The 14,700-nt window shown below is 42.5% G+C and overlaps 2 protein-coding genes across 5 annotated transcripts in view; one reads left to right on the top strand and one right to left on the bottom strand.

The window, feature by feature from the left end:
* PLPPR5 (phospholipid phosphatase related 5) overlaps positions 1–4,272 on the top strand; it is a 294,136-nt gene extending 289,864 nt beyond the window's left edge. Inside the window, exon 15 of one of the 2 annotated variants that reach the window (XR_012995355.1) lies at positions 4,186–4,272. Coding sequence is in view for 1 of the 2 variants with exons in the window: in XM_076337824.1 (XP_076193939.1) it covers positions 4,186–4,197 (12 nt within the window). In the remaining variant the exon portion in view is untranslated. The remainder of the gene's footprint in view (positions 1–4,185) is intronic. The other variant, XM_076337824.1, reaches the window with a different exon arrangement.
* Positions 1–14,430, bottom strand: part of SNX7 (sorting nexin 7) — a 30,447-nt gene extending 16,017 nt beyond the window's left edge. The window contains exons 1-6 of one of the 3 annotated variants that reach the window (XM_076337817.1): positions 13,986–14,430; positions 7,823–8,005; positions 5,837–5,947; positions 5,255–5,419; positions 4,087–4,288; positions 2,480–2,679 (exon numbers count right to left, since the gene is read on the bottom strand). In XM_076337817.1, coding sequence (XP_076193932.1) covers positions 2,480–2,679; positions 4,087–4,288; positions 5,255–5,419; positions 5,837–5,947; positions 7,823–8,005; positions 13,986–14,168 — 1,044 coding nt within the window. In that variant the 5' untranslated portion in view covers positions 14,169–14,430. The remainder of the gene's footprint in view (positions 1–2,479; positions 2,680–4,086; positions 4,289–5,254; positions 5,420–5,836; positions 5,948–7,822; positions 8,006–13,985) is intronic. The other 2 variants (XM_076337816.1, XM_076337815.1) reach the window with 2 other exon arrangements.
* Positions 14,431–14,700: the final 270 nt, after the last annotated feature.

Raw genomic sequence — 14,700 nt, 5'->3', positions numbered from 1 at the left:
AAGTAGCTTTACCTTCTCTAGCTGTCTTATTTGACTGAGTTCTCTTTGGAATCTTGTCACTTTAACAAATACAATAGAATAATTTAGGAGGTTAATTTTCAAATAATTGTTCAACGTTTCTTTTTGAACAGGTACTCACTAGAAAAATTGGTAAACCTGACTTTGGACAATTCTGAGTAATAGATTAGCAATACATACTAATGCTCATAAATCTATGTTTGAATAGCTCAGAATATCTTTTGGTTAGACAAATACAGAAAATGTTTAGCTGTAAGCACAGAAGCAAAACAAGTATGTCTGGAACAGCTTTCCTTCATATTACAAATGCTTTCTCTTTTTTACTATTTCTTTTGCCTCTTTTAAAACTGTTTTAATGGCTATTTGTCAAATTCATCACAAATACTCCTTAAATTACAAGAGAAAACCAATGATTTTAATATTAATGTGCTACAACCATAGACAAGTGCTGACTTCTAATGGCAAACAGAGGGACTGTTTTTAAAACATATTATTATACGTTTACAATTTTTTGGTGCAATATTTAATGGTACCCTGCCACAAAACCCTCAAATAATTGGATGTGGACCCATAACCAGTTTATTGCTGCAATTTGTACCCTGAGGCGCAGCAGTACTCTGCACTCCCCAGATTTGTTCTGTGAGTCAGTTAGGAAGGAGCCAGTCCAGATGTAAATATTTTAGCTATGAATTCATCTCTTGCCCCAGTTTAAGGCTGAACTCCCAAGACTGGAAAATACAAGGATTGTATTGTATTGCCCACACCGTCTTCTGCACATCTGCGCATGATCTTGGCGGCACCGCACAAAGGTCCCTGTGATGAGGGGTTAAACACACCTCTGAAAGCAGGTTTTACTACTGTGTGACTTCCCCTATTGTATTTTCATTCTGACTAGTAGTTCCTTCTCCAAGCTGCGAGAGGGAAGTAAACTGTAGGAAAAATAAAAATCCACGGCGAATGAAAGGAAAAGAACAGTTGTAGAACAGGAATGAGCTATTGGAGGAAGATCTTCCGCCGGACAGGAATTACAGCCTAATGCTGCATCGCAAGTGTTGCATTGTCGCGGTTTAACCTCAGCCGAAACCAGGACAGTATCAAGAACACTGCAAGCACTAAAAAAAGCAACGGGCAACAGCCACTTGTAACGGGTGCATGAAGAGCCAGGTAGCCACTCTGGGGTTTGACCACAGAAACCTCTCTGTGCTCTGGACAAAAGAGAACACCTGAGAAAGGGTGAGCCAGGCTGCAGACTAGAAGGCAATGGGCAGGCAGCATCTCTTCAACAGCATGAAGGCTGGGATGGCTCATGGGTAACAGACTTAGAAATTCTGAAAAGTAAGTTTGGAAGTGGGGTAGAGGAAGAAGACCTGCAATTGCTAGGATGGTAATCTCCTCAGCCCTTTAAGCAAAGCAGTACCTACCTCCATCTACCTGCACGTACGTGTAAATAATGAGGCCTGTGAGATACAGGTCATTTTGTACGGCCCCCCCTTTCAGTGAAGCTGGTTTTAAAGACAGCAGTCATTGCAGTGGTAATTCTTAAGCTCTCAGTAGCTAAGCCTTACTGAGAAACTGGCAGCGCTCTGCACAGCGCCAGCAAAGGCTGAGTTAACTTGGGTCTCGCTCTACCCATGGCCTGTAACAGACCCTCAGCCCCTACTCAGAAACCACTGCAGCAGGAGCTGGGTTCCCAGCAGAGAGGCAAGAACAGATACTGCAGCTTGCATTGCTCAAAACCTAGACAAAGAGGGGTTTGTACACATTTTCTGGCTTTCTCGAAGCAGCAGATTTGGAATTATGACATGCTGAATTCAGTTACTTAATTATGTTGAATATCCATCAGCACTGAGTTTATCAATTCTGAAGTCTGATTTTTTACACTCTCTCCAAGTGTAAGAAAAATACGTACATAAAGGGAACTGAGAGCATCAGCTTACGGCAAAGACTAACACGTGCTTATATAATGGCACAGGGGCTGGAAGTTCCCTGCTGTTTGGAAAAAGAAAACGTAGTTTAGGAACATCTAGAAAGGGAAAAACCTCTCCACTCCTTTTCCCCCACACAATCTGTTACTCGATGAGTTCATATTTCAGCAGTGTCAGAGGAGGTCCTTCTCAGCTGCCGTTCCCCAAACCTTTCTATGTTCCCGCTTCTCTGCTACAATGCAGAGCTCTCTGAAGATGGCAAAACCAGACACTCTTTAGCCGGGCTGCCTGCCATGCAAAACTATCAAGCTCTTCTCATCTGGAAGGGGTGCCTCTTGCCCAATTAACAAGGGAAACGGGACCAACCGGATTCCCTGCTAACGGACAGCTATCCTATGCTGTGCACATTTCATAACAACAGTAAATAGAGGGACTGCAAAATCATTTTCAACAGTTGCAAACTCTCTTCTAGTGTTTGTCACCGGACTAAGCCAAACTTTATATACAGCCATAAGCAATCCTTAAGGAAACCTTACCATCAGGATTTCACTGTAGAGAACGTATTCATGTAAAATCGGCAGCAGGTTTTCTGAGAGCCCTGCCATTCGCTTCTCCGTAGCCTTGCAACACTTGTCGATGCAGCTGGCAACACCTTTTAGGGAGTCTGCTATATCTTCTTCCGATGCTGACCAGAGTGTGTGGACAGGGCCGTATTCCTTCATTTCATTAAAATACTCTTAACAGGAACATACACATATATTAGTCTTTTGTTCATTAATAGATGTCTAAGTGATACTAATTGCAACCTCATATTTGCTGTGAACAATTGTGACAACTGTGCCATTTGGCAGGACTAAAGTTGGGCAAGGCTGGGTATGACCTGGAAGCTGCATGTTCACAGGAGGGTACCGTGAACACATTGGTCATGTATTGAAAACACAATTTCATCACAACTGAATTTATAATGAAGAAACGTCCAAGAAAAGATGCAAAGCAGACATGTGCCATGAAGAGTGTAATGTTTACTTTGAGATTAATTGGACAAAAAAAACTCCATGGAGGATATAATTAAGAATCCCATGTTAAGCTACTGCAAGCAGGAATGTTCTCTGAGTCACAGCTATCAACAGTTCACATCCACGACAGCGTGGCCCTGCACACAAGCGTTCTGCCAAGTGCTGTTTGGAAAATCTAGAAAGAAGATATAACCTGCAGCATTTGGGAGCACGTCAAAATTCATAAGGTTTTCCAAGAAATATTTTGGCACTGGTACCTTGAACCTACAGACCTCAGCCAGCTATTTCCACTGAAATGAACGATATCAAAAGGAACTCTTTTCACCAACGTGTATTTCCCTTTTATAAGACCCCTCCAATTTAGTGAGGACACGCTGAGATCTGGTACTGCACAATAAAGCACAAGGGCTCAATTATTAAAGAACACAGTGCAGCTCTTCAAATTATATTATATAGACACTAAAATCCCTCAAGTGCTGACCAGTGGAAATTCTACTGAACAGGCCTAGCCTGAGATCAGGGTCAATCTCAGAAAGTCAGTAATTTAGCGTTCCAAGTAGGTGTTCAAACTGCTGTTACTTAAGGAAAAAATTGAGATTAAGTCATCCTTCTTAAGAAAACTCTAACAGGCACAGTTTCCCATGACAGAAATTATGGCCAACAGTAAAGCTGTTAAAAAAAAATAAAATCTACTTGGTTAACACAGAAAAAAGGTGCAGAATGAAACCAAAAAAGAGATCTGGAATCTAGACAGCATTATGCCAGTCCCAGACAGCACAGAAAATGGTGACTATTTACATTCCATTGAAAGTACAAAACAAAAGGTCACGCGGCTTTCCAAAAAGCACAAGTAAGAAGATAGCCATACTTGCTACGTTTTCTTCTTTCTAAGTTCCTTACCAAGTAGTTCAGTGACATGTTAAAACTTTTCCTATTAACAAGTTATTCAAACTAACTTGAAGGTCTGCCAAAACAATGACCATTATGAAAAGCACAGTATAAACACGAATCTCCCTATTCCCCTGCTTGCTGGAAAGAGTATTTTGCCTGGCACAATGAAAACTAATTTACTTTTCCAATATATTAATTTCTTAAATCAATAAAACTGATGCTTATTTTCTACTTACCCCTTTCTTCCTTGTAAATTCTATGAGCTATTTTGTCTAGTACGTTTATTTTCTGACTAAATGTTTCCATGTAATTGTTCATTTCTGTAAATATTTCAGGACGATTTTTAACTCCCCCTCTTACTGAGGATGCTACAGCTCTGACCGTCTGTCCCATCCTGCTCAGCAAACCGGGACCCTGCTTCTTGTGCGAGGAGAGTTCCTATAGACAGAACAAGCCGTGTTTACTTCCATGTACTGTTTAAAATTCTCTGAAAATCATGCATACATTAAAGCTTTTTTTTTTTTTAAAACAAAACTACATACCTAAGGCTCTGTGTGTCTTTCTAGCATATAAATCCTACTTTAAAATTATTAGACCAGTGTCAGAACCGTACCCGTCATGTGCATTTATTAGCTAAGCCTTTCTGGGCAAACAGAAGCATGCCGTGTATCACGCTCTCACAAGAGTGATTGAAGATGGCAGAGAACCTTTACCCTTTCATTCCTTAGGGTGAGTTAGCTAGTTTGCAATTTAGCCTTTTGCACAGGAAAGCAGAGGCAATGATTGCGGAAATAAGTCATTGAGAAAAAGCAAACAACACTCCTGCTGGAAGAAGTAATCCATCTTTTTTTTTTTTTTTGACTCTTTTTATACGTTGTTGGAACACCCTTTGCTGAAGTTCGGAGGCAGGCTTTTCCAAGTACAAAACTCCAATTTTCAACTGGACTCATCTTGCAAAAATGCAACAGGAAATTCAAAGGCTGTATTTTCCTTTTATGAGACTAGTATAACTTTTAAAAAAAAGCAGATGAAAAAGACAGTGCCATGCCAAAACAATAATTAATTTAAAATACTACTTTTCGTATCATCTTGGAAGCTTATACGTATACCAAAAAGCATGCAGAGTTGAAATATTGTGAATTTGCCACAAAAATCCAAAATGCAGCAACAAAAACTCCTTTGGAAGTTACAGCAATATTTACGGCCACACACGATTACCAAAAGCACAGAAGAAAAGGTTATCTCGGGGGATGAATATTCCATAAATCCCCTGCTGCCTTCTGCCACTTCTGTAACACGCCATGGGAGGACACTATTGAATACTGAACTAGGAGACTCCTGACACACTCTACTAACACAAGACGTGGTTTCACATAACTGTAAATAAAAATAAAGTCATTTTACCCAGGCCTGCGCAGTAAGAAAAATTTTGAAGTCTTCATTAAAAGTTAAAGTTGGATGATCAGCAATACGGTTCAAAAATTTATGTAAAGCTTTTCTTCGAGTCTCAATGAATTCATCACTAAATCGTTCCACCATTCCTTTCATTATGAATTTTTCAGGCAATGGCTAAGGAAAAAAGAAAAAATATGTTGTATAATTTGCATAGTATTAAGGGTATTATAATAGTTCTTCTACTTACTAAAAACTATAGGTATACCTTGTAGAACCCACCATGCAAAAACCAAATTGTTAAAAGTTATCACATTCAACAGTGGTATAACATGGTTCTTGTAGCACTCAGTGCAGAAGAATACAAGTACAACTAAGAAAGAAGGACATAAATTACTGCAAATGGCACAACTGCAAACATAAGAAATACCTTTATGGGATTTTTAATTATCACGTATGTATAAAGCTAATTAAACTAAGTCGGTTTAACGTTTGTGAGATTTCAGAAACCGAAGAAAGACCTCAAACATCTCTGTATAAAACTGGAGCCACCTTATAAACAAATAAAAATAACTTAAGTTTTAGCAAACGAACAGGAATAATCAGTGTTGGATGCGCTTCTTCAAGTTTGCTCTTCAACCACAGGAAATCCTGATATCGTCTTCGAACTTCATATTCACTGGAGTCAAATTCACCACGAGATGTCTGAAAACCAGAGGCGGAACAAACAGGCCCAGGTTAGAATACCAGAAAAAAAGAACAGAACAGTATTAGATTTTGGAGAAAACTGAGTACTTGAAGGGAGTGCATACATGATCCTATTTTGCCCGTGTTATTTGCTTGCTGTTTTTTAAAGTGCGATGACCAACTACTTGAAGAGATAAAACACACCCATTTTAGCAGGAAATCAAAGTTCTATTGTAAAAAAAAAAAAAAAGGAAAAGCAAGCACCAAACTGCACACAGAGTGACTTACAATAATTAGCCTACCACAACGTTTCCAAAAGATTTCAAGCATTATTTTAGTGTGGCATTCTCCTTTTAGCAATCACGGTTATGTTCGTTACTTTTAGGGCACTTCTTTTAAAGTGATTAGTAATCTACGAGTGAGGAAAGTCCATTTTTTAGCATTCTGAAAAAAACCCCAAAGAGCTGACATACGTCCTTGGGACCTGCTGACACTCGTCAACAATCCCCACATTCGAAACATGAAAACTTCAGCACATCATAGCAATAACACTTCCCGCGCTGCTTAATGGATTCTGCGTTCCATCATCAATTCCAGTTTGGTAGCCCTTTGTTAGAACTTGCCAACAAACCTTTAATGCCTAGAAAAAATGCTTATTACAGTGTTGCAAAATTGTCAGACCATGAGATTTATTTTATCACCGCTCTATCTTCTAGAATCAAGCCACAAAGAGCCCGTGTTTTCATTGAAGTAATGCGTGCTGTTTTAGCATTCATTGTTGCACAGATTTATAATGCGATGCAAGTAAATTCTAAAAACCTCAAAACACGCTTTTGTAATCTAAACGTTTTTGAGGGTTGAAAAAAAATTTTTCAAGGTATGTGGGAGGAATGCTATTACTTTATCATCAACAACCAGCACTTCAAATTAAATACGATAAGAAAGGATAAAGTAGATAAAAAAGCAAAAGCAATCCACCTTCCAGCCCTTCCATACTTGCCTGAAGAAAATATGTTCTCTCGTCTGCAAAAACATGCATAAAGTGAAAATTATTGCTAGCAACCTAACGAAGATAGCTCTCTTCCTACTCTTTAAATATTTTATGAGGAATTGATATCTCCTCTTATTTAAGGATGAATAATTCCCATTTGAAAATTTGGTTTTAAATGAATCTTTTAAGAAGAACTCAAAGTAAAATAAATTAACAGTGCAATTCTCAAAATGCAGCCTGCAGAATATTTGCTGGTAATCCCAGAAGAGCTGGCTAGTCTTACAAGGCTGACTTTCTTCCTTATTTCCAGTAAATAATTTGTATTCAGGACAGCCAAAAATACACTTAGCTGTTTCCTAATATTACTTTTTCATTGGAGAATTGTGGCAGTTTCCCCAGAAATCATACGCAACTGTAAATGGGAAACAAATATCCATGTGATAGTGGATGCTGTAATTACAGACGAATGGAATTGAAAGACTTTGTAGCAGGTAACATTTACGCAAGACAAAAGACTGCTAGCCTGCAAGTGATCCAAAAGTCATAAATAACTTGGGCTAATAGAGTCTCTTCGAACTGAATCAGTCCTTCTGCTGTTTCGTGTTCCTGCTGAAGATCACAATAGCAAATGTTATTCTCATATAGAACTGACTTGGCTGTTGAAGAATTATTAGCCATTTTCTCAGCATAAAAAACCTAAGCACCTATGTGCGTAGACTTACACTGAGGGTTTTTTTCAGCATCTACTGCACAGTTTCATACAGTTTTAGTGGTCTATAACTCATGGCAAAACCAGAGTATAATTTAAATTTAGGAATACCCCAGAGAATGGTATGCAAGAAGAGTGAAAACGCTACTGCTGATATCAATGGAAGCCATTATAACCGTGAGTAGGTGCTTACCTTTGTGACTACTCTGTATGTAATAAATGTTTCAATGGCTGTAATGTGGCTTTCAGGATCATCAACTGTAATGAAGAGATCTCTTAGTTCTGGTTCATCTTCAAATTTATACTGGTTTATCATGGATGAGGGGGATATTGGCATTGAAGGACTGAATGAGTTTACCTCAGCCAGTGATGTATCCTACAGATAAGACACGAGAACATCCGTATCAATACATCTTTATATACAAACACACACACGCACACACGTATGTCTCAGATGCTAAAATGGCAGGCTTTTAAATAGCCTGGTAAAACAGATAAAACATAGAGCAGATGAAAGAATTATATAGTACATGGCAAATCTATTCTCCTTTTCAGGGTTTGCTTCAGTGAGGATGTAAGAAATGAGATTTATTCTAAAACGGATGAAAGAGCAAAATGCTACCATTTGACAAGAATGTTACGCATAGCTAGAAAGAGACCTTGCCTATGAATGCTAAAATTAGTTATGAACCCAAGCACCCGGTAATTGTGTAAGATACTTACCAGCTTTATTAAAATGGTTAGAAACCAGTTACTCGGGACTTATGAAGTTTGAATTGTCTCTAAAAACCTGAACAGAGTGGATAAAAAATGATGGTTTTAAAAGAAAACATGACAAAATCCAAATGAGAATTTTTATTGGAATTGGCTATTTCAGTTTGCATACATTTTAAAATAAAGTTTGAAATGGAAAACTTTTACAGAGACATCAATCTAATCTTTTTAAAAAGAAAAACAGCAAGTAAGGATGCAGTACAAATTTGTTGCTTAATTTCTAAAAAAAGTCAAACCACTGTTTTGCTGAAGTGGAAAACCACTTTTTGATAGAATCAACCACTTCCACCACAGCTCTCTAGGAATATGCCCCCATAGCAGCTGCTTCTGCTCAGTGCGTTCAATGGTGATCACTCAAATGCTGAGAAACTGAGTGGAAATTAGAAACGGGCAAAAAAATCTCTTTTTTTTTTTCCTTAGATGCAAGTCTGGATGAGAACTACTAATCTAAAATCTTGAAGGATACAGTGACTAGGAAAATAAATTAAATTCACTAACACCATAAAAGAGCATAATAAATGAATAAATCACTAAAAATAATAAATTTAGGCAATTCAAATCAATCACTGTTTTAAATATCAAACATCTGAGACACTTCTTCTAATATAGCCTATGCAATGAAGTATTTTTATAACACAATTTAAAATTAATCTGTTTTCTCGAAGTTTTCTAGAAGTGTAGTTAGGCTACACTAACTACCAAGTGGCAAAGAGTTGCCCTTTCCGGTGCCTCACTAACTATGGAGCAAGGAGAAAAGGGATGCTGCTAAAGAGAAAACTGCTCAAATGGCAGGAATGGAAATGTGGGAGTCCGCAGAAACTAGAGACACAGCATCATCCCGAGGCCGACCTCGTGGGACTGACGAGCGCACCGCCGCAGCGCTGCTGAGCTTGGCGAGCGTTGCTTTTTTTCCTTTGAGTTCAACTGGATCAAAACGTTCTCTGGAACACGTTCTCCTCTCTTGTTCTTTTCCTGCCTTAAACCTCATTGCCTACAGCCATCCCTCTCCTTTGGATTTATCAACGTACTCCCACAAATAAGGAGTAGAAATTTATATTGAGAATTATCCACGGAAAGCACTGATGCACCAGTTCTCCTCCCATCACTTAGGTACAGTTCTTTGAACAGGGAGACAAAAGCAGGACGGAAGACTAAAGGCAATGCTTTAAATATGATATAGCTGCTTACTTGTACACCTGTAAGTCCTTCTATTTTTACTCGGTGTGTTCCTACGCATGATTTCTAGACTGGTATCCAGCGAGCACTGTCCTGAGTGGCGGAGGATAAATAGAGAAGCTGTCTTCACTGCCCGCTAGCACTAGCTGGCCATGCTCTACATGAAGAATGAGGACCGCTAGTTCAGAGCAGCCCATGCGATTCAAAGCGCTGAGACAACGGGAAACTTCCAGGGAAAGAAAAATGCACGTGAGCATGTAAGGGACTTGGACGGCCGTATAACTTGAGGAATAATGACTCTGCAAAGCTTCTATTGGATCAAGGCAAATGTGTTTCATATTTTCTCATTTTCCATGGGTCATTAATACCTTAATGTTTCGTTCCTCCTTCTAGGTCGCTACTGAAAATTGCTCTATACAGGCAGGTTTCTGAAAGCATATTTTTGTATGGAAGGGCTTATGAATATGCCGTTTGTGAAACAAAACACGGGCAATAAAAATCCATAGAGTAAGCAGGTCTTCAGTTCTGTTGTAATACAGCTCTAGTGTTCACCTGCACGTGAATGAATGCATGTGAGTTTTAAACAAGCATCTGTTTCTCTTTCTTTATCCTCATGATACTTCAGGTTCATTTCCAGCTGTTCTTGAAGTTCAGGTACTTCAGGTTCACTTCCAGCTGTTCTTGAAGTTCGTGTGACATAAGTCTGATGTCATCACAGAAACATGGTAAAAAAACCTGATAATTGTCTATTTTCTATACAGCTGTAATTTTGTGGTTGGAACTATGTTTTTGTGTGCATACAGATGAGGGCAGAAGGAGTTTTGTGGCACAGGAAAAACAGACAATTCTTCTAGCTCTTGGGTTGTGTAACTTTTTTAAAAAAACTTTCTTCCTCTTCATCCATGCAAAGAGAATCAAGGTCCTGTCCCAGATAACGACGTCCTTTCCCCCGGCCCCACCTACCTGCAAGTACCCCCTCTCCCTTCCAAGCCCTTTCACTACTGACAGCAGCCGGCAGAGCTGTGTGTGCTGATCAGCAAATGGGTTCACGCGTTTTGATTTACTGGCCAGGAGGTCAAAATCAACGAGCTCCTGGCAGCACGAGGGCCTTGTTCTGGGTCTCCTTCCTCTAATACTTGCAGTTACCCCATCTCACTCTCACATTTGGCTGCAGTGGGTCAGTAAGACTCCAAAATACATGAGGGGAGGAAAACACTCATACAGCAGGAGCAGCCGCAAAGTAGGCTGAGCGCACAACTGAGCCTGCAGCTCTCTGTAGAAGACATTAAGCCCGGGGGTTTGCCTAAACACCACTCCTCCCCAGAGCATAGATCCTTGACTCAGGGTTGCCTCCATGCCTCCCTCCCAGCGAGGATCCAGAGCTTGCAATCTTCTGAGGCCAGGGATCCAAAGCAGGTCTGGAGATAAAGGACGTGGTGGCACAGTTTGTCTTATAAGAGAACAGCTTAGTTGTTGGAGTATTCTTCAAAGCAGCAGAGAGATTCAAGAAGACAGAATAGTTCCTTGGCTGAAAAATTCACTTATAAATCAGTCTCAAATCCTTGATCAACTTGTTTTGGAAGAAAAATTAGCCTCTATGCAATTCTGAAGTGGCATGTACATCTTTTCCAGAAATACCATTAATTCAGTTTTCTGTAATTATGAAATGGAGACAAACACTGTAAAACAGAGTTTGAAAGAAGAGCTGCTGAAGATTTTAAGTATTAACCAAAGTGCTGACAGCTTTGTCAATGGTAGGTCACCGTATCAGTTAACAAGGAAGGCAAAGATTAACTGAACGGGTATTGCGATACATGTGGTACTCTATACTTTGAAACTAATGCAAGAAAGCAGGTTGAAAACATTGTATTTGTGTGACTCATAACTCAGCCCCAAGAAGTTGTCTCTGCTACAAAGACCTCAGAACTTTTTCCATGGTAACAGAAACTAGGCTGAAGTGAAATGCACGTCACATCATGAAACGCTTTATCAGAGTTGCGAAAGGAGATGCTAGTCTGCAATATTTGAAATATGTCACAGGATACCGGGTCAATGGTTTATGACACTATCAGGTTAAATGTCTATGAATTTTCCTAAAATAAAAGCCCTGTGTTTACATCTTGAGTAATAACTTAGGATATTGAGGTTGACAATTTTTAAGAATCTCATTTTTCACCATTTTGGTAGCTGGTACATTTCACTGAGTAAACTGAGAAAAATGAAGTCGATGTCAGTGTCAGACACCGAGCACCGCACTGCCGCTGCTGTCCCGCTTGGCCTGCAAATGCTGCGCCACTACCTTAAAGACAGTGGCGTCAGAAACCCCATTAAGACACAATTTAAAACAAGGAGGTCCTGGAACAGTACATTATGGAAAAATCAGTTTTACAAAACTTAGTCTGCAGCTACGTTTAGCCTGTCGGTTTGCCTTGAATATATGGAACATGAACAAATGGGGTGTAATCCCCAACCTCACAGATTTTCATCAGCTCAGATCATCAGCCCTCAAATTGCACCTGAAAGCAAACTGTGAATTTCTGGTCTATATATAACCACTAAATGCAGGTGTCCAAGCTTTGGAAAGTATGCTGTATTTTCACATTGTATGACAAATTTTCTTGTTTGCAGGAATAAGTTGTCATGTGGCATGCATTAATAGCAGTTAAGATTTAATATAAGTAAGAAATACTTGGCACGAATCCAGGTAGCAGAAATTTAAAGACATACATATTTGCCATATAGCAGCAGTAACTCATACCAGCTACACTTGTTTTTATTTTTTATTCCCAAGGAGCGTCACTCTTGCCAAGCAAGCAGCATAACTGTTGATACACCGTATTGATAGGCAGATACCTGCATGCAGAACTGCCTGAGCTTACCTAGCAAAAGGATTCAAAGTAAGAAACAAACAGCTAAAATAATATTTTAGTACTGCTTTTGCATGCAAGTTCAGTGAATCATTCATCTCTTTATGTCAAATCAAGACTGGTGCTTTTCTAGAAAGTATGATTTAGCTAGACCCTAGTTACGCTTCAGAAAAACACAGATAACGGTGAAATTTAGCCTGACCTTTTGCAAGTTACAGACCATTAAATCACCTAATAGTCCCTTCTGGCCTTAAAATCCATGAATTTCAAGAATTTTACTACAGTCAAAGTTTAAATACATAGCCCCTAAGAATGAAGCTCTTATTCCAATGTTTTTATTCATGCATACCAAAAAAGGTCTCTCGTTTACAGAAATGTAAAAAATACACATTTAATTCATATGACAATCTGTCCTACTGAAAATAGGTTTGGTGTCACATTTTCAAACAGGAAACGTGTGCTGCGTCTCTCCAGTGTCACACATCCTCTCACAGAGCAGTTCAGAAGTCTCAGGAGGCGAGCAGGGCCTTAGCCCCCTAGATATATTTTTTCCACCTTAGCTATCTGTATTGTCCTTATGTTATATTTTAGATGCTGCCTTGGTAAGGCCAATAGGTCCGTGACATGCTCTCTTCTTCAATGGCTGAGACGGCAAGAGGTAAGCCTCGTCTTAACCAAATTAGTACAAAACGAGAAACAATGTACATGGTAGCCATAAGACACTTCATTGGATTAATTAAAATCAGCAATATTGGCAGGACTGGCGCCCGCGTACCTAGCTAACTCGGTGTGCTTTCGGAACACGGACCCTAATATATCACCGGTTACATTCATTTTATTCCCTTCATCAAAATACGGATGGTACCTTCTCGAACCTCCTGTGTGAAGGTGCTAGTCTTCCCTTCATCTTTTAAAGAAAACTCAAACTGAAACTTGGAAATATTTATTTGTAATTAAATACAGCTGCAATTACTGAATACGACTGTTTAATTTACAGATACATATATGGTACATGACAAATGTAAGTGATGATAAGGTTACAGCGACTCCAGATTACTTGGCAAATTTAAGGTAAGAGCAGTTACGACTTGCACAGCTCGTGTGAAGTAGCGAACCCCACTTTTCGTGCCCAAGAAGCGGGCCGGGCTGCCTGGGGGCGCGGGGCTGCCTGGGGGCGCGGGGCTGCCTGGGGCTTAGCGCTCGACGGCCCCCGGAGCCCCGGGCGACTTCTCCTCGGGCAGCGGCCGACAGCCGGACCTGCCCTGCCCAGGCGCTGCGCTGTCCGGGCTCAGGGAGCGGAGGCTGCCCGGCCAAGCGCGGGGCAGGCGGGCAGAGGCCGGGCAGACGCCGCGATCTCCGCCGCCGCTCCGGGCGGGGCCGACCCGTCCCGTCCCGGCTCGTCCCCCCGGGCTCGCCTGGCGCACGGCAGGGCAAAGTGCCCGGCGAGCAAGGGAGCGGCCAGCAGCCCGCCCGCCCGCCCGCCCGCCCCCGGCGCGGCCCGGCCCGGCCCGGCCCGACCCGGGGAGGGCGCTGCCGTACCTTGCTGAACACCTCCAGGTCGTCCTCCTCATCGTCCAACGCCAGCACCTCGGCGGCGAGCAGCGGCCCCCGGGCCGCGCCGGGGACACCCGCGGGAGGGTCGGGGTCGGCCCCGGACCCTCCCCCGCCGCCGGGGGAGGGCGGGGGGAGCGGCGGCCCCGGTACCCGGCCCTCTGCCTCCATCCTTCCTTGCGAGCGCGGGCGGCGGCCCCGCCAGAGCCGCTCCCCGGGGGGCCGCAATTGGCCGCCCGCCGCTCCCCCGTCCCCGCCCGCGGCCCGCCCCCGGTCCCGGTCCCGGCCCCGGCCCGGGGGGCGCGCCCAGTGCGCAGGAGTGGAAGCGGTGGCGGCGGGAGGGCCGCCCTGCCGGGCCGGGAGGAAGCGGGAAGCGGAGCCGGGACGGGACGTACCTCCCGGCAGGCCCCGGCTGCGGGCCTGCCCCTCAGAGGGCGGCGGGAGCGCGGCTGAGGCCGCAGCCTCTCTGCGGAGGCTGGCCGTGAGGCGGGGAGGAGGAGGAGGCGGCGGCGGCGGCTGCTCGCAACGCCCACAGACGTCTTCATGGAGGCGTGGGGGCGTCGGGCTCGTTCGCGTGTCGCCAGCCCCCTCCCCCCCCCCCCCCCCCCCCCGGTTTGGCCCCCTCCAGGGTTGCTGAGGGACTGGGCGGGTCGGCCGGGGCCGGTCGGGCTGGGGTTAGCCGCCCGCGGGGACGGGCTCGGGG

The sequence above is a fragment of the Aptenodytes patagonicus genome, chromosome 5 (genome assembly GCF_965638725.1).
Source record: "Aptenodytes patagonicus chromosome 5, bAptPat1.pri.cur, whole genome shotgun sequence".
NCBI lineage: Eukaryota > Metazoa > Chordata > Aves > Sphenisciformes > Spheniscidae > Aptenodytes > Aptenodytes patagonicus.
This window is presented reverse-complemented; position numbering and strand designations above follow the sequence as displayed.